This window comes from Chrysochloris asiatica, unplaced genomic scaffold (assembly GCF_000296735.1).
Source record: "Chrysochloris asiatica unplaced genomic scaffold, ChrAsi1.0 scaffold00012, whole genome shotgun sequence".
NCBI classification, from domain to species: Eukaryota; Metazoa; Chordata; class Mammalia; order Afrosoricida; family Chrysochloridae; genus Chrysochloris; species Chrysochloris asiatica.
In genome coordinates, this window is record NW_006408530.1 from 32,198,273 (window position 1) to 32,217,781 (window position 19,509).

The 19,509-nt window shown below is 38.5% G+C and overlaps 1 protein-coding gene across 2 annotated transcripts in view; it reads right to left on the reverse strand.

Moving 5' to 3' along the window:
* The window catches only part of RAB3GAP1 (RAB3 GTPase activating protein subunit 1 (catalytic)), a 132,497-nt gene extending 113,920 nt beyond the window's left edge, over positions 1–18,577 (reverse strand). For both annotated transcript variants that reach the window (XM_006834583.1, XM_006834582.1), the window contains exons 1-3: positions 18,519–18,577; positions 18,356–18,411; positions 14,860–14,935 (exon numbers count right to left, since the gene is read on the reverse strand). In XM_006834583.1, the coding sequence (XP_006834646.1) occupies positions 14,860–14,935; positions 18,356–18,411; positions 18,519–18,536 (150 nt within the window). In that variant the 5' untranslated portion in view covers positions 18,537–18,577. The remainder of the gene's footprint in view (positions 1–14,859; positions 14,936–18,355; positions 18,412–18,518) is intronic.
* Positions 18,578–19,509: the final 932 nt, after the last annotated feature.

Genomic DNA, 19,509 nt, shown 5'->3' on the forward strand with positions numbered 1-19,509 from the left:
AGATGGGAACGGGCATCTTAGACATTGGCTACCTAAAATGAGGGGCAATAAAGGCACGAAGTGACTGGCTTACAAGGTTTCAAGAGGGAGTTTAGCTTAAGAGTATGGGGGGAAAGAAAGAGTCCCCACTGAATAGCTGTCATCTTGTCTGGATGGGTCTGATGAAAAGAGATGGGGATAAGATTTTTAAGATGCAATAGTGAATGAATGCACAAGCAGAGTGCGGGACCTTATCCAGAGAAGCAGCGCCAGAGATGGGGGCATGGAGAACGGGGAGCGGCTGAGGGCTCTAGATTCATGGACTAAGAAGAGAAGGACTAAGAGCTGGTGGCCAGAGGCAGACTTGCAGAATGTGCCCTTTGGAGATGTAAATCATTATATATGCCTGACTGGGGTTTTTTTGTTTGTGTGTTTTTTAAAAAAGCTAAAGTGGATAGAGAGAAATACTGTTAACTGATGGTACATGGAGGGGATTATAATCAATATAATGAGGCAAGGTATATGATTTGTTGAATGTAAAACTTATGATATGCCCTGTAAACTTTCACTCAATCCACAATAAAAACCTTAAAAATAAAAAATAAGCATTGGATTGTGAACTACCAAGGTTGGTGGTTTAAGCCCACCAGTTCCTACATAGGAGAAAGATGAGGCTTTCTGCTCCTACAAAGATTTATAGCCTGAGAAACTCTATACACAGTTGCTATGAGTTGGAACTAAGCTGAAGGCACTTAACAAAAACAACAACAAAAAAAGCAAACAATTTGCACTCAATGTTAACATAAAAGCTGGCAGCTCAAATCCACCCAGTGATACCACAGAAGAAAAAGTCTGCTTCCGATAAAATTATAGCCAAGAAAATCCTATGGAGCATTTCTGCTAGGTAACACATGAGATCACCATGAGTCAGAATCACCCTGACAGTAATTAACAAAACAGCGTTTTACTATGCAACTACATCAAATAGTGATCCTTTTATCAAGAGAAGAATCACTGTGTATGATGCATATGATAAATTATGGTTTTTGTATGTGGGTTTTCCTTAAAGTGAGGTTTTTGTTGTTAAATGCCGTGGAATCAGTTCCGACTCATAGCAACTCTTTACAGGGTTTCCGAGGCTTTAAATTTGGGACTAAAAAGCCTCATCTTTATTCTTCGGAGCAGCTGGCAGAATAGAACCACAGACCTTGAAGATCACAGTCCAGTGCTTATTATATGGAGCCATCACGCTCCCCAAATGAGATTAACTTGTGTTAAATTAAGGTATACATGGCCCTCACCCAAAGTCTTAAACTGCCGTAATTTAGCGACACATATAAGAGCTTAGTTTGCTAGGAGGAAAGCATAATATAAAGCAAATGAGGCTAAAACTATGGGAGGGAGGAAAAGGATCAAAAAATGAAACAGAAATCATCTTTCCAAGCTTGCAGCAAAGCTGAAGTACTATATTAATGACATAAAGATATCCACAATCCTTGAATCTGGGTAGTACTCCTATAAACCTTACCAATAGTCATCTCAAGGAGGATTTGGTTGTCTTTTATAAAGAGAAAACATCCTGGTTCTGCCTCTACAACTAACTTTTCAAGATAATTTAGCTCAACGAAAAATAACACTCTAACCCTGCCCCCCCCCCAATCCTTCAATTATATTATAATATAGTAATTTACACCAAATTCCAGTATGGTTTATATTTACTACTAGAACTAGAAATGAGACTATTTTACCAAAATTAATCCAGGGACTCACCAAAAATAACCTGAGGGTCGCAGCCTGTATAGTAAGACAATAAAAAGTAACAGGCCTATAGATTAGAAAGGAGTCTATTTGATGGCAGTGACTTCTTTTTTATTTTTTATTTTTGGTTAAGTAGTTGTAATTGGCCTGATTATGTATACAGACTGTCTAAAGGAATCTACAAACAACTAAACTAGCTGGTGAAGTTGTGGTGTTGCAGGACAGGGCACTGGACCACAAGGTAGGTTTGAAAAAACAAGGTTGGCGATCCAAACCCACCAGCTACTCTTTGGAAATCCTATACAGGGTTGCTATGAGTCGAAAACGACTCAATATCACTTAACAACAACACACAAAAGTCATGGGTCAGGTGCACCTTAATCCTCCAATGGGTTCATTTGGTCATGAACAATTTAAAGAAGTCTCTTGCAGCAGATTTGACTAATTCAACACATTGTTTCATTTCTTAACTGCAGCGTCCATGAGTGTTGATGGTGGATCCAAGCAAAATGAAGCCTAACAACTTCAACCTTCTATTTATCAAGATATGATTTATTGGTCCAGTGAGTCTACTGAAGGCTGTAGGCTTTGATCTTTATCAGTAAGCATTTCAAGTCCTCTTCACTTCCAGCAAGCAAAGATGTATCATCTGAGTATTACACGTTGTTAATGATGATGAAATCTTTCAACTAACTGATGCAGCGCTGGAGGTTCTTGCAAAGATTTACACCCTCAGAAACCTTATACAGAGTTACAATGAGTCGGAACCTATTTTCAGTATTCATAAACCCCATATTATCACAGAAGTGATGAAAATAACCTGTATATGTTATCTAGTGTATTATCATGGAGTTCTGGTGTGGTGCTGTGGGTTAATGCACTGGACTGCAAAGTTAATTTGAACCACAATGTTGACACTTCAAGCTCACCAACCACTCCTCAGAAACCCTATTCAGGGTAACTATGGGTTGGAACCTTAATAACAACAGCAACAGTGTATTATCATATAATTCAATGCCATGGGTCTAAATGTAACAACCCGAAATAGTATAACATCTATTTCCCATGACCTGTATGTGTAAATGGACTGCCAGAAGAACAAACAAATCAGTCTTGGAAGTACAGCCAGAGTGCTCCGTAGAAGCCAAGATGGCCAGACTTCATCTCTCATACTTTGGATGTTATCAGGAGAGACTAGTCCCTGGAGAAGGATATTATGCTTGATGAAGTGAAGGGTCAGTGAAAAAGAGAAAGACCACCCCACCCCACCCCCAACAAAATGGACTGACACAGTGACAGCAGCAATGGGCTCAAGTTAACTATTTTGAAGATGGTACAGGACTGGGCCATCTGTTTTGCAAACGGTTTCGTCCCGTTGTACAAAGGGTTGCTATGAGTTGGAACAGACTCTGTGGCACCTAACAACAAGGAATTACCTAGGAAGCAAGGTGGCTCTAGAAGATAAGCACTGGACTGTGACCCACAAGATTGATGGTTCAAGCACAACAGCCGCTCCATAAGAGAACAATGGAGTTGCCATAAGGAATTTAATGATATACATAAGAACTGTTCCCACACGGTTTAGTCTTGGAAACCCCATATGGAGTTGCTATGAGTGGGAACTGACTTGATGGCACTTAACAACAAAGAATGACCTATTAGCCTTACATCACATTAGTGCATTATAATTCAATGACACTGGTCTAGTATAACAACCTGAAACAGTACACCACACAATCCAACATGTATTCCCCATGGTCTACATGAATATATCAGAGGCTCCATGTTGAGTTCTTGGTAAAATTTATTTCCTCATTGCACAAGTAAATTCATATTGCTAAGATTCAAGTACGCCTTACTGGATGAACTAGTTTTCTATAACATTCAAACACAGAAATTTAGGGATTTACTAGCTACCAAAATCAAGTTTCACATCTTAGCTTAGAGCATGTAAAAATAAAATCCATTTTTAAAAAACTACAGGGTTTTTTCCCCCTCAATTACAAGAGGAACACATTGTTGAAAAGGAAAGAACTATGGGAAAGCAGAGAAAGTACTCAGCTTTTCATTTATTTATTTGAGCAGTAGTATAAAGCAGTCGTTCTCAACCTAGCTACACATTATCAAGTAGTATGTTTATAAATTACTGATAACCAGGAAACAGAATTTCAAAGTGTGTGGCTAGACACAAAAATTTCTTACAAGCTCTCTAAGGGATTCTAATGTGCAGCCTGAGAACCACTGGTGTAAAGCTGAAAATGAAAGTTTCCTTTTCCAGTTTCATCCACTGCTCGAAGAAATCCTTTTGGTCATTTTCATTACTGAAATATAAGTATTAAAGTATATAAAAGGATTTCAACATACGTCATCAGAGGATTGCAAATTAAAGCTACAATGAAATACTACTCCACAGGTATTGTTGTTAAGTGCCGTCAAGTCCATTCCAACTCACAGTGACACTTTATAGGGTTTTTGAGGAGTGGCTCATAAGCTTGCACTGACAGCACCAAATGCTGGTGAGAATGTGGAACAGCAAAAATTCTTACTCACTGTCGGAAATGTACTTACTCATGTGCCTGTACAGTCACTGAAGAAGACATCTGACATTTTCTTACAAAGCTAAATAAGCTTACCATAGGATCTAGCAATTATGATGTTAAGTATTTACTCAAAATAAGGAACTTTAAATATATATTGTTAAGTGAAAGACGCCAGTCTGAAGGAGCCATGTACTTTATGGTTCCAATTATATGGCATTCTGAAAATAGGAAAAACTATACAGACAATAAAAAGATCAATGGTTGCAGGGGAAAAGGGATGAATAGTTGGAACACAAGACATTGTTAGTTAGGGCAGTATTATGTGATACTGTAACATTATGTGGACATTATGCAAATGTTGATCTTATATCCTGCCACTTTGCTGAATCTTCCAATGAGGTCTAGTAGCTTCTTTACTGAATATTTGGGGGTTTCCATGTATAGGATCATATCGTCTGCAAATAGAGTTTTATTTCCTCTTTGCCAATTTGGATGCCTTTAATTTCCCTGTCTTGCCCACTTGGACATGATGTAGTATTTTTTTGTGTGTGTGTAATAAAAAAAACTAAGGGTAATTTATTCTTTGTTTTCTTGCTTGGATATAATTTTTTTTTTAATGATTTATTGTGAATTATGTGATAGTTTATGGGAGAATATTACTTTTACATTCATTCCATTGTATATCGTCTCATTGCCATGGTTACAATCCCCTCCATGCAATCCTTCCCCCATGCCCCTCAGGTCTTCAGCACACAGTCGCTCTCCCTCTCTGGATCTAAAGTCTCCAGCTGCTCCATCGCTCCACACATGATGTAGTATTTTTTGATGTGCTGTTGGATTCTGTTGGCTAGGATTTTTTTTTTTAATGTTTTATTGTGAATTATGTGATAGTTTACACGGAAGAACATAGCTTTACATTCACCCTATCGTATATCATTTCATTGCCATGGTTACAGTCTCTTCCATGCATCATCAACCAACCAAAGGGTATATACTACAAGCCTGTCCCCCGGGCATCAGCACACAGCCCCTATTCATCTCTGGGTCTAGAGTCCCCACCTGCTCCGTAACTCCACATCATCGTCTCTGCCTCCATCTCTTGCATCACTGTTTCTCTGGGTAGGGTCCTACACTCTACTCTTCTCCCTTGATGGTCCCAGGGACCTTGGCTCCTGGACTGCAAAGTCAACCACTCCCCTCCTTTTGCTACAAAACATCTACCTTTACATTTCCAACCTTCACAGTTAGTCCTGATAGTAATCATTCGGTGTGGTGAGACCTGGGAACTCCTGAGCCCATGGACAAGGACATAGCCATGGAGGGCTAGAACTGAGAGTGAAGCATCAAGCTGATATGAAGTGAGGGGAGATGAACAAGAATGCCCAAACTTGCAGATAGTGCCCATTTGACCTAGCCTCGATGGCTTGATAAGCAGAACTCAACTAGAGGAAGAAAAAAAAAAAATTTTTTTTTGGATAAAGGAAACAAGTGTAAATTGCTACAATTTGATGAACTTGACCTATACTTATGGATGTAGTAGGTCAAAATATCAACTGAGAGGGAAGAAGTCTTCACATCAAGTATCAATCCTATCCCCTCTAGGTACAGGGTAGATAGGGACAGGCAACTTAGGCATTGGCTACCTAAAGTTGGGGGGAGGGGGCGGCGATAAAGGCACGGAGAGACTGGCTTACAAGTTTTTAAGAGGGAGTCTAGTTTAAGAGTGTGCAGGGAAAGGTAGGGTCCCCACTGATTAATTTTTTTCTTGTCTAGACAGGTCTGGTGAAAGGAGATGGGGATAAAATTCTTATGATTCAATAGTGATGAATTTTTACCATAACTAACTGCAACTGTCATAACTGTAAAGGTATAAGTTTTGTTAACAAAAACTTATCTTACAGTTAATCTTACAGTTCAGAAACAGAGGACACTAGGACCATCTAGGGAGAAGAGCACAAGTGAAGTGTGAGGCCCTATCCAGAGAAGCAGCAACACCACAGATGGAAACAGAGGTGGGGACATGGAAAGAGGGAGCAGCTGAGAACTCTGGACTCATGGAAACAGAGGGACTGGGTGGTGGTGGTCAGGAGACATGCTTGCAGAATGTGCCCTTTGGTTGTTTATATTATTATATATTCCTGAGAGTTTTTAATGTACATCCACCTCAAAAAAAAAATAAAGGGACTGGAAACAAATACTGCTGAATGATGATGCATGGAGGATATTGAAATCATTGCAATTAAACAATGGTGTAAAGCCAATGTTCTACCATGTAAACTATCATGCAGTTCACAATAAAAACTTAAAAAAAAAAAAAAAAACTTTATGGGAGCCTACTGGACAAGGCCCAAGAGCTTCTAAATATAGAAAGCGGACTTTTGCTAGGTGGACAGAGGCTACACAAATCCTGGAATATGCCAGTGTGTGGTGAGATGTGGGGGGATGGAAGTGAACATATAGGTGGCCACAGGGATCTGGTATGTGGGTTATAGGAGCACAGCTGTTGATGGCGGCCCTGGCTGCTGCCCCCCTACCCAGGAACCCAGTCAGCATGGCAGAAATACAGAAGCAGCAGCAGGTAAATAAAGCTGGAAAAAGGTGGTGGAGGACTGCGATACACCCTGGAAAACAACTGCTCATTCACTATGGAGCTTTGGGGTCATTAAAACCATTATAGGGAAACAAGCAAATGAAGAGCTGTTTTTCCCTTCAAAAACAAAATAAATAAACCAAAAAAACACCCTATGGAACACTGCCCAAAATCAGTTAAGCAATACATACGTGTGTGTGTACAGATAAATTCAACAGTCCGTGTGAGATGAGCAGTGAGAAAAATGAGTCAGAACTTAAGAAGATGGTGGTTAGTTACTAACGGAGTTAGAAAGGTATTCATGCAGAAAACAAGATCCTAGTTAGTTTTTAAAGGATACGTCGTGGTCGTGATGTGCTGTGGAGTCCCTTCCGACTCACAGCAACCCTGGACAGGGTTTCCAAGACTGTATATCTCTATGGGAGTAGAAAGCCTCATCTTTCTCCCATGGAAGAACTGGTATTTTTTTTGCTGACTTTAAGGTTCGCAGCCCAACTTGCAACTACTACACTACTAAGGAAGAACCAACAAGGCCCTGAGGCAGGAACTGGATGGCTCGTTTAGGGTATAAATATCCCAATTCAGCTGAAGTTTCATATAACAATATGAAGAAAAATAAGAGATCTGACCTATGAACATGACTCCAAAGAGTTTTGACTTCACTATGGGGGCAAAAGAGAGCCACTGAAGATTGCTACTCTGATTTGTGGCAAAATGGCATCAGTTAGGAGGATTCCTCTGAATAAAGGAGAGAGACGCAATGGGAAACAGAAGGTAAGAGAAGGTAAGCAAAAAACTAAGTGAGAAAGCACTGCAGCAGAGCGATTACACTGGGAGGGCTCTAAGAGCAGATTCCTTGACTGTATAGAAGCTGTGGCTTCTTCTTGCTACCACAAAGACTTGTAGTTTTTATGATACAATCGGGCTCAAAAAGTCACACCAAGTAAGCTTTTACATATGAAGCCCACCAAAACCAAACACATTAACTTTAAAAATAATAAATATATATATACAAAATAAAATGAAAAAAACAACAGCTTTTACTAACTCTTTTGGGATATGGGCCCCTTTGAATATCTGATGAAAGTTATGGGCCATCATCAAACAATTACGAATATTCACACTCAAAGGATAATGCACTGGACCACAAGGTCGGTTTGAACCACAGGTCAAAAGTTCAAACTCACTAGCCGCTTCTCGGAAACCCTTCTACAGGGTCACTATGAGTTGGAACTGACTTGACAACACTTCAAAACAACAACAACCATCACCTTTCAATTAGCAGCTGAGCACTTACACTGTACCACTAGGGCTCCTCTTCTCACCAAAGGGATTCATAAAACGTGAGAATGTACATAATCTAAATTGCTTAAAATGATTCTATCAGTCTCAAGTTTGTTCTGTTATACCTTAGCTTGGGAAGTTTTTAAAACTAGAAAAAAGCTAAATAAAGTTATTTTAAGTTTTGCATATGAACTTGAAGCAATAAAGTAAATGCCGTTCCTGTCTGAGTGGGTATGAAAAATCTGAACTCATTTCAATACTACTAGAGTCACTATTTTTCTATTGTTGTTGTCGTTGTTAAGTGTCGTAGAGTCGATTACGACTCATAGAGACCCTGCACAGGGTTTCTGAGGCTATATTCTAAAATTAATAATTCTTCATCCATAAATTTTTCAGTAGGTTAAAAGTCAGTAACAAAGACCAAATGGTTCTATTATAAGATTATGACACATCAAAGCTTAAAATCTCCTAAAGAACACTGATAATTCTTGCTAGTTACACAGAATCCTACACAAGATAAAAGGAATTTAAAAGGCCACTGGAAACTCCATCTAGGGCCAGGAACTCTCCTGTCACATCTCTCCCACATCCAACTCGTAAGCTCTTTGAACTTCAGGAGCTCTCAGAGTTCTTACCTCCGGGTCCAATAACTGTACTGTTTGTTTTTACAGATACGACAACCCCACAATGCCCTGGTGATAACTGACAATTTTAGCCCACACGAAGAAACAAGAGAGAATGACACTAACAAATGACTAAGATGCAGAGCCAGAAAACATTCCTGAGGAAGAAAATGTAACAGAACTAACTGAAAAAGAAATCAAAAGAACGATAATGAGATACTTTTAAAGATCAATAAAAAGATCAAGGAAAGCAAGGCAAATACAATAAAAACTTTAGAAGCACTCAGGAAAACACTACAAGAACACACAAAATACATGCAAATTTTCAAACAATGCAAAACCTGCAATTAGAAAAGCAGAAGATTAATACAATGATCTCAGAAACAGATAATACATTGAAAGGACAAAGGAACAGATATAAAGCAATGTTAGCCTGAATTAGTTAGCTTGAAGATAAATTTTTCAATTCTAGTAGGCTAGAACAACAATCAGAAAAAATTAGAAGAAAGCGTAAGAGTTAGGTGGGACACCAAGAGGAGGAATAACTTACAAGTGATCGCAATTCTAGAACAGGAAGAGAAAATAAAAAAGCACAGAGACAATTAATGATGAGTTAATGGGAAAAAATTTCCTGAGTTATCATGAAAGATGAAAAGATAAGTATAAAAGAAGTTGAATGAATGCCAAACAGGATTGATCACAAAAGAAAATCACCAAGACATAATAATCAAACTTTCCAAAATCAAAGGCAAGGAAAGAACCTGAGAGACGCTCGGGAAAAATGAAAAGTTATCTACAAAGGAGAACCAGTAAGACTAGGCTAATTTCTCAGCAGAAACATTCAGGAAAAAAGGCAACGTAATAACACACACAAAACTAAGAAAGAAAAAATTGCCAGCCAAGAATCATATATCTAGCAAAGCTGTCCTTCAAATACAATGATGAAATTAAAATATTTCCTGATACACAGAAATTAAATGAATTGGTAGTGACCAGACCAACTTTACAAAAATGCTAAAGTGTGTTCTTTGGACTGAGAAGCAACAACATTGGATGGGAAAATTATTCATGAGTTAGAGGATTATTGCTGTTGTTAAGCGCTGCCCAGAGCTTATCCTACAGTGCCACACTAGGATTCCAGGTTAGACACATGTTAACATGGGTGACAGGGCAGGCAATGTACAACAAGAAGGAGGTTAGCAGAGGAAAGATGACAGTAACAGATACAAAGAGGAATGCAAGTTACAGTGAATAGAGGCAAATGTTGTTAACCATTGGTACATGGTGAGGATTACAACTATGTCCTAGTGTGGCACTGTAGGATCAGCACTGGACTACGAACTACCAGGTCAGCAGTACAAACTCACCAGCTGCTCCTTGGAAACACTAAACGGGATCACTATTCTTCTATTCATAAGAAGTAATAACACATGGCAATTCTGGTCTACCGAAACAAAGGGCACAAAAAATAATGAACATGTGGGTAAATAAAAAAGACTTTTCTTCTGTTCTCTTTATTCCTAAGAGAAATTACTGTTGGGTTTAAGTGTACAGAGTAAAATAAAAGCACACTAATGAGGAGGAAAGGAGGGGGCTTCTGAGGCCAGAAGGCAGAGTATGCAGATGCACAGAGCTGACCCTCTGCAACAAACACATGTGAGAACACGTGAAATGGATAAAGCTGGTGATCCTGGAACCCTGAGCTACTTCTATGCTGATGCTGTTAAGTGCTGTTGAGTAGGTCTTGGTTTTAACAACCCTGTATAGGGTTTCAGCAGCTGGTAGGTTTGAATCATTTACCTTGTGATCCACAGTCCAGTGTAGACCTACAGCACCCACATCAGAAACCCTATTTGTATGATACATCTTTATTCCTTCCTTTACCTTTAAGCTATTTGTATTATTTTAAATAAAAGTGCATGCCTTGTAGATATAAGGCCAGTAACCCTGATACCAAAATTTAACAAAGACATTACAAGAAAATTATTGGTCACTATCTCTCTCAGACAGAAGCAAAAATTCTTAAAAAATATTAACAAACAGAATCCAGTTGTGTATAAACAGGGTAATACATCATGACCAAGTAGAATTTATCCCAGGAATACAAAGTTGGTTTAATGCTGAAGAGCCAGCCAACACAATTCACCATATTCAGCGTTTTTAAAATCATGTAACTATCTCAATAGATGCAAAATAAGATTTGATAATTAAACAACCATTTATGATTATGGAGGAGAAAAAACATACAACATTTTCAGCAAACTAAGACTAGAAAAGAAATTTCCTCACTTTGATATAGGACATCTACGAGAAACTGTTAACTTAAGAAAGACCCCCAACAAGATGGATTGGCACAGTGGCAGCAGGAATGGGCTCAAGTGTAACAATTGTGAGAATGGCATAGAGACCATACAGTGTTTTGTTTTATTGAGCACAGGGTTACTAAGAGTTGAAACCAAATTGAGAGCACCTAACACCACCACCAACATGGTGGGGTTGTAGGATAAGCAGTGGACTGCTAGCCACAAGGATAGTAGTTCAAATTCATCAGTTGCACTGCATGAGAAAGATGAGTCAGAATTGACTTGATGGCAGTGGGGTTTTGGCTTTCAAATGATTAATGTACTCAACTGTTAACCCAAAAGGGAAAAGTTCAATTCTACCCAGAAGCACCTAAGAAGGTCTGGCAAACTACTGAAAAATTCAGCTATCAAAAATCCTATGGAAAGAGTAAATAGATAAAGGCTTACAAAACAGACTAAATGCTTTAGAGAAAGGAAGATCGCTCAAGGGAAATAAGATTCAATATATCCAGTTTATACTCCCAGCTAAGGTTGTTCACAATATAAGTAGATTTGTATTATTTTTCAGTAATCCAGAACTTGATTGGAACTTAATTCAACAGCATTTTAGGAGGTTGTGGAATAATATCCACTTGTCTGTGGATATCCATCAGCTACATGCTCAAATTTCTGATATAAGTAATTCTCAAGTTGAGCACTGAGTGGCTACTAATTTGCTACCCCTGCTAGAGATTAAGATCCCCTAAGAACTTGATTGAACCTCAGCATAGTGATGCTGCTTGGTCACCTTAGAGCACGTGGTAGTCTGGCAACATCTTGCGTATGGGGTCCCCAGCTGGTCTCCTCCCTCCCTGCCTTCTTCGGATGGCGGCTGCTTATGCTGGACGTGTGGCCAGAGACGGGTAAGGATCACGTGGAACCTCGGCAACCTAAGACAGAGCCATTGCCATGCTGCAATGAGTTTCGATGACAGGTAAGACGGAGGAATTCGCACTGACCGCCTAAGACAGGCAGCGTCCCTTAAACAAATAATAAATAAGGGGGAATCTGATGCAGACCGTGCAGACCCGGTCAGGAGTTCAAGTCCCTGTAGGCCCAAGCATTGCAGACCGTCCAAGCCATAGGCTCTGAGGATCAGACTTTAGCCACCTAGCAGACATAGCAAACTGTCCCTCATCTGATTATTCAGTCATGCTTGTTAGTAATCGCAAACATGAGCCCTGGATATCCACAGATAAATGTAAAAGCCTTCCCTAAATGCCGAGACTGTAAATTCCAAAAAGGCAAAGTTCCCCCCCGCCAAAAAAGCTAAAGAGGATAGAAACACTGTTAACTGATGATGTATGGAGGGGATTATAATCAATGTAATGAAACAAGTCATATGAATGGTTGAATGTGAAACTGATGATGTGCCCTGTAAACTTTCACTCAATCCACAATAAAAACCTTTTAAAAAAAAATAATAATAATAATCCTATGGAGCACAGTTCTACTCTGACACACATAGGGTCACCATGAGCTAGAAACGATTGGCAGTTCCAACTCACCTAAAGGTGTCTCAGAAGAAAAGCCTGGTGATCTGCATCCTTAAAGTCACAAGCGTGAAAACGCTATGGAATAGTTCTATTCTACATACATGGTGGCACCGTGAGTCAAAATCAACTCAACAGCCACTAACAACCATAAATCATAATCAAACTCACGGTCATCGAGTCATTTACGATTCATAGCAACAACATAGGACGGAATAGAACTGGAGCTCTGGTAATGTAGTGGTTACAAATCAGACTACGAACTGCAAGGTCAGCAGTTCGAAACTACCAGCCGCTCTGTGGGAGAAAGATGAGGTTTTCTACTCCCATAAAGATTAACAGCCTCAAAAATCCTGTGCAGGGTTGTTATGAGTCAGAACCAAGTCGATGGTATATAACTACAACAAAAAGCTTTAGGCTTTGCTTTTTTATCTGTTATAAGTAGGAGCAAAAACAAATACTAAGTACTACATAGAGAAATAACATCATTAAAAAATTTTTTTAGCTTAAGACAAAGTGACTTACTCTTTTACATATCATTATATTTATATTTTTGAATAAAGGGAAAATTATTTAATAGAATGTTCCTAACCATCATTCTAGTCCATTTCTTGAGATAAGTTACTGTTAAAGCCAGCTAGATTTCTGGCAAAATAAACTAGATATAAGGAGCCCTGGAAATTTCTTAGGATTGGGCTTCTAACCTTGGAAGATTGGCTCTTCAAACCCACCAGCTACAGGAGAAAGATGAGGTGGTTTGTTCCCATAGAGATTTATGTCATGAAAACCCTATATAGGGTTGCTATTAGTCCAAATAGCAGTGGATTTTATTGGATAGTAGTGGGGTTTTTGTTTTGTTTTGTTTTTAAGCTGGAAATAACTGGAATGGAAATACATTTGCTCTACCATAAAAATAGCTATTCAGGGTACTTGTGAGTTCTGATAGTCTGTTCCTTACTTCTTTGCTTTAGAAATATTTGCCTTGCTTTAGAAATATTTGCCAAGTACTAAGTACTTGCTGGAGACCTGGAGTGGCACTGTGGGTTAATGCGCTGGACTGCAAGATCAGTTTGAACCACAAGGTTGGCAGTTCAAGCTTACCAGCCACTCCTTGGAAACACCATACAGGATTGCTGAGTTGGAAACGACTTGACAGTACTTAACAACAACAATAACAAGTACTTGCTATGTGCCTTGTCTGAGGAAATGGTAAACAAAATAAGATCCCTGTTGCCTTAGAAAATAAATTATTGTGAAGGAGAGAAGTAATAAATGAGGTTAAAATTTTAGATACTAAATTTTATTTGGGGTTTTCAAGGCAATTGCTGGTGTGTCTGAACTGTCAACCTTATGGTTAGAAGTCCAGTGCTTATCATACAATGCCACACCAGAACTCTCAAATTCTGTTAACATCACCTAAAGCTGGAAAACCCTAATAAGCAAATACTGAGAATTGAGTGCTGCTTACAGAGGAGTAAATTGCAGCACTATTGGATCTGTAATAAACACAATGATCAATTTTACTTCATGGCGATGTGTCTAACAAACTATGCATGTACATATGTTTCAGATAAAAAAGTTTCGTTCTGTTTACTGCAACATAGAAAATCTAGGTTTGTTCTCAGAGTACATTATTCATTAAATATTTGAAGTTTTGATCTATGAATAAAACCACCAACTTCTTGGATTAGAAGCAGAGTTTTACCTATATTTTGAAGAATAATTTTTCTATCCTTAAGAATTCTTAAATTTATGCAAGAGGGCAACAAGTATTATTATTATTATCACAAAAGACAAAAATAGAGTAAAATAGCTGGTAATTAACAGCAAGTCAATTTAAAGACCAAGATTTTTCCTCATTATTATTAGTTAAGCAAAATACCTAACCTAAGAAACTGGTAACTGTAATATATTTCTGTCAACTAAAACACTCTGATTAAAGATTTCCTAAGACTTCAAGAAAAAGTCAGAGAAAAGTAAATATCTAGAGAGAAGGAGAAAAAAAAATCACTTACAAAGAATAACATTATAGATATACTTTTATTATTTAAAAAAAGTTCACAATTGTCTTATATATTGTTTGCCAGAGATTTAAATCCAAATATTTCCAGATACCATGTGATAATTACAGATTATACATATCTTAAAAAAACATTTAATTCAAATGTGCCAAACACAGCAAGGAGCTATAAAAATAAACGTTTCAAAGTCAATACTTATTTAGAGACATCAATCAGAAATAAATCTGACCTTTTCAAGTGGCTTTCCCAAAGAGTTTCCAATCAATTTCCAGTCATTCAAGACTTCTTCAACTTTGGAAATAAACCTAGGAGAGGGGAAAAAACTTGCTAAATATGTACTACAGCACATCTTTTTCTACTGTTATACGACTTCTTACAAATTTTTTTTCTTAAACTGTTTAATCACAGAAAAGGCTCATTAAATTTAAGATTGTTGGCACAATTTGTAGATTGGAGTTATAGCAGAAACAATCTTCAGCCCAAGAATTCTTAAGATAATGATCTGTCTATTGCTTACCCAACATTCTGCCTTTTAGAAAATGTAAACTGTGAATAAAATCTAATTAAGATTAAAATGAATATACTAAATTTGGCAGAGAAGTAAAAACTGAGTTTAAAATACCATTAAAGGTAACTATGAAAACAAAGATCTTTCTCCCAACCTCAAAATAAACTGACCTATTCAAATCAACTTTTCCTTTAAATAATTTAGGAATTCCCCAATTTGCTCCGTTCAGAAAAAACATAAACAAACTAAAATTATTTGAGAATTTTACTCATTAAAATTAAAAATGCTTAAAGGATAGCTAACATACTTGTCAGCTATAAGGAACAATTAACAAACACAGAAAAAAATATATACCCTCTAATTTCTAAATCTAAACTGACCTAGGGAATTTTGACTAATCACATAGCTCAACATTACTAAAAAACTGTCAAATCTTCACGGTAATGGTAAATACATAGTATAAAACATTTTTAAGAGACTTGTTATTACTCTAACTAGCTGATTTGTGATAGTTAACAAGTATGATGCAATCTAATAACAGAATTGCTCTCCTCAAACACCTAAGTAATATTGCTAGAGTATTAGAGAACTATATTCAAAGGCCTAAGATTTTTCCTTTAGTGACATTATAAGTTAATATTTAAATTTCTACTGTAAAACAATAATGACAAATCAGTTTAATATTCAAATGAATTTTAATCAATTCTTTATTAATATTACAGCTGATATTACTTTATATACCAAGTCACTTTTTGGAGGATTCAATCAAATGCAATTACAAGTGTTGAATATGAGTGTTCATTTAACAATAAAAAGCATGTTTACGTAAGAGAAAGAAAATTTAAATTTGCATATGAAATGTACACTGCATTTATAAAGGTCACCCAGCTTTGAAATATCTTACACTCTTCCCTTTTACCCTCCTATTTTCTTTCCAGTTCCCAAATTGCTATTCTAAAAATATGGGTAAAAGTAATTACTTGCTTTTTATATTATCTCATCTCTTAAAACAGCTCTCACCATGTCAATTGTTGTTGTTAAGTAGCGACCCTGTATAGAGTTTCCAAGTAGTGGCTGATGGATATGTACCACCAAACTTGTGGTTAGCAGTCCAAGAATTGTTACATGGAGTTGACTTGGTTCCAACTCATAAAGATTATATATAGGATTTCTGAGGAGCCACTCCAAAATTCATTAGGAGTCTCTCAACATTGTTTAAAGGAGTGACTCTTCCTAAAGGAGGCTCCAGACAAGCGTCATGACAAACTTGTTAGAAATACAAACTACTGACTTTGAAAAGTTCTGAGGATGGGGCCCAACAATATGTGCTTCTAATGAACACTGATGTTTGAGATTCCCGTTACTTGGTTTTGAAGATTGTCCATGCCTGGTCTCATTCTTTATTTCCTTTCAACAGATAGTCTTCTCTTCGGTAGACATATTTCTTCATCAAATCCCAAAGGTTCATTCTCATCTCACCTCACATCACTCTTCTCATGTCTTACCAACCACTTTTCATTTTGAAGGTCCAGTTCATTTTCTATCTTTTCTATGAAAGTACCTCCAAAAACTGTACTTATGGAACCTTATCCTTCCTTATTAAGGAGCCCTGGTGTGGCACCTTAATAATGCGCTGGAGTGAAGTCATCTGAACTGTGAGGTCAGCGGTTCAAGCTCACCAAGTGGTCCTTGGAAACCCTATACAGGGTCGCTATGGATCTGAACCAATTCGACTGCACTCAACATCTTTATTACAGACTTCTGGGGTGGTGCTACATGATCAGCAGCACTGGACTGCGAACCACAAAGTTGGCAGTTCAAACTCACCAGCTGCTCCTTGAAAATTCTACACAAATTCGCTGAGTCAGAACCCACTCTCATTAAAATGTTTACTTTTATAATTAGTATTGCTTAGCTTACAATTTAACTATTTTGGTAGATTTTTTCCATTTTTAAACATACAAGTCGTTTGTTTATTTTCATCCTCTTTATATTTCGATTATTCTATAAACAGTGTGTGCTCAATAAAGCCTTGCCAGCAGTATTATATGTCTTACTTTTTCTTTAAGGTGAAACTATTCCAACAAGGATTTTTAAAATATTTTCTTTGCCATCTTAATGACATGCAGTCCACAGATTTCCTCTCCATATCAAAAAGATTATATTTCCATAAACCAAATACAACCATGCATAACCAGAAAACCCAAGGGTTTCCGTGACACCAAACAGGCGTGCATCTCTATTTGTCATCACTCCCCAACACACTTTGCTTGCAATTAATTTCACTTCACCCAGGCATTTGTTCTTTGGAGTTTGATAGATAAAGGGAGCCTAGGATCTTATTCACTTAAAAAAGCAACAACAACAAAAAATCCCATATGCTGCCCTTTTTTAAAAAAGTCATTTAAAAAGACAAGAGACAAGATGGAGATGGTGGGAGTATGACAGACTGACAACCACCATATTCTGAAGCAAGGTGTCCGCCTAAAAAGGCTATAATACTAACACTAATGTTGATGAGTGCCGTCGAGTCACTCCTGACTCATAGCGACCCTGCAGAGGATTTCCAAGGAGCAGCTGATGGGCTTAAACCACCAATCTTAGCAGCGTCACACCAGGACTCCTATAATAGTAATATTGTTGTTGTTGTTAAGTGCCTTCGAGTCGGTTCCGACCCATAGTAACCCTGTATAGGGTTCCCAAGTAGCAGCTAGTGAGCTTGAACCACCGACCTTGCAGTTCAAACGACTTTGCAGTCCAGCGCATTAACCAACAGCGCCACACCAGGACTCCAATAATACTAATGCTAATCTAAATGGATTCAAAAACAGCTGTGAAGTTTACTTCTTACGCTAAAGCTAACAAAGTAAAATTTGAAAGGAAATGGAACAGAAACGAAGGAGTAGCCTCGGAAATGTTTCTGCAGGTTGACAACAAGCAGTGTGTCATGGGATAAGTATATAAAGAACAAGGGCTGAGACCAGAGAAAATAAAACTTTGAGAGTCCAAGTCTCAGCGGTTTCTCGGACGGGGGCGGGCCGCGGCTTGTCAGAAGAGAGACGCGGAAGTGGCTTGCAGCTGGCTAGCAAAGGGACGAAGTGCAGAATCAGGGGATATCTAGACTGGGGAAGCAGCTGGGGGACACTGGGGAAGCAGCTGGGGGACTCCGGGGCCCAGAGTGCTAGTCCCAGTTAAGGGACTCACTGGACTCACTCACCTTTCCCATTCCGAAGCAGTGGTGAAGTCCGTGATTTCAAATACCTCGGACTCGGGCTGCGGGAAGCAGAGAGAGAGTAAGAGAGAGACTGAACTCCGGGGAGCTGACTCGGAGGAGACAAACTTAAGAAAGAGGCAGGAATTAGCAGGGAGAATCATCTCACCTCGCTGTCAGCCGCCATCTTTAGGAACGCCGGACAACGCTAGGGCTGCCGGGAAGGAGAGCGGAAGAGTGAGGGGGAGGGGAAAAAGTGGGCGGGGAAAGGCTAGTCAGGGGAGGGGGGAGTGAGGAGAGGGAGGGGGGAAGTGGGGGGCGGGACTACATGTAGTCTGCTAATGGATCAGGTTTGCAAAAGTTGTGTCATGCCCAATTCATGAGATTTAAAAAAAAAAAATTTTAGAAGAATGCTCTTCGTTCCCCAAGGCAAGAATGACTTAATGGGCCCTCAACCTCCCTCCTCTAGCTGGTTGAATGAAATTTGAAATTTTCCTGTAGAGAAATTAATTCTGGCAGAGAATCTATGAACAGAGAGCAGACAAGGTCTATGAACGGAGAGAAGACAAGGCCCTAGACTCGTGTTGGACAAGATTGTATTTAAAAACCTGAAGCTCTTTGGGCTTGTTTTCATTCAACTCCTATTTATTGATTACAGGGCACTGACCGATGTGCCCAATACCATCCCATCCACACCCGAATGTAAGCAGTTTGATCTCTAAGAAAAGTTTGATCCTACTATTCATGTGGTTCCTTGGAACAGCAAGCACATGCCAATTAATGCTTCACTTTTGAAGTCTCTGACAAACAAAGGGGTGCCAGTAACAGTTAATAATTATATTTCATATATAATGAAATATTTACAGCTGAAAGGGTATCATTTCCAGAAGTTCTTTCAAAATAATGACAGGCTGGGTAGGGCCAGGAATGAAACAGAATCAGCTATGTGTGCAAAATGGTTTAAGCCCAGTGATGGGTACCCCAAACCAAAACCAAACCCGCTTCAATGAAGTCAATTCAGATTCATATAAAGCAGAGTAGAACTGTCCCCGCTGGATTTCCAAGGCTGTGATGTCTGATGGATCTTGGCTGAAAGCAGAGAATATCAGAAAGATGTTTACCTGTGCTTTATTGACTACACAAAGGCTTTCGATTTTGTG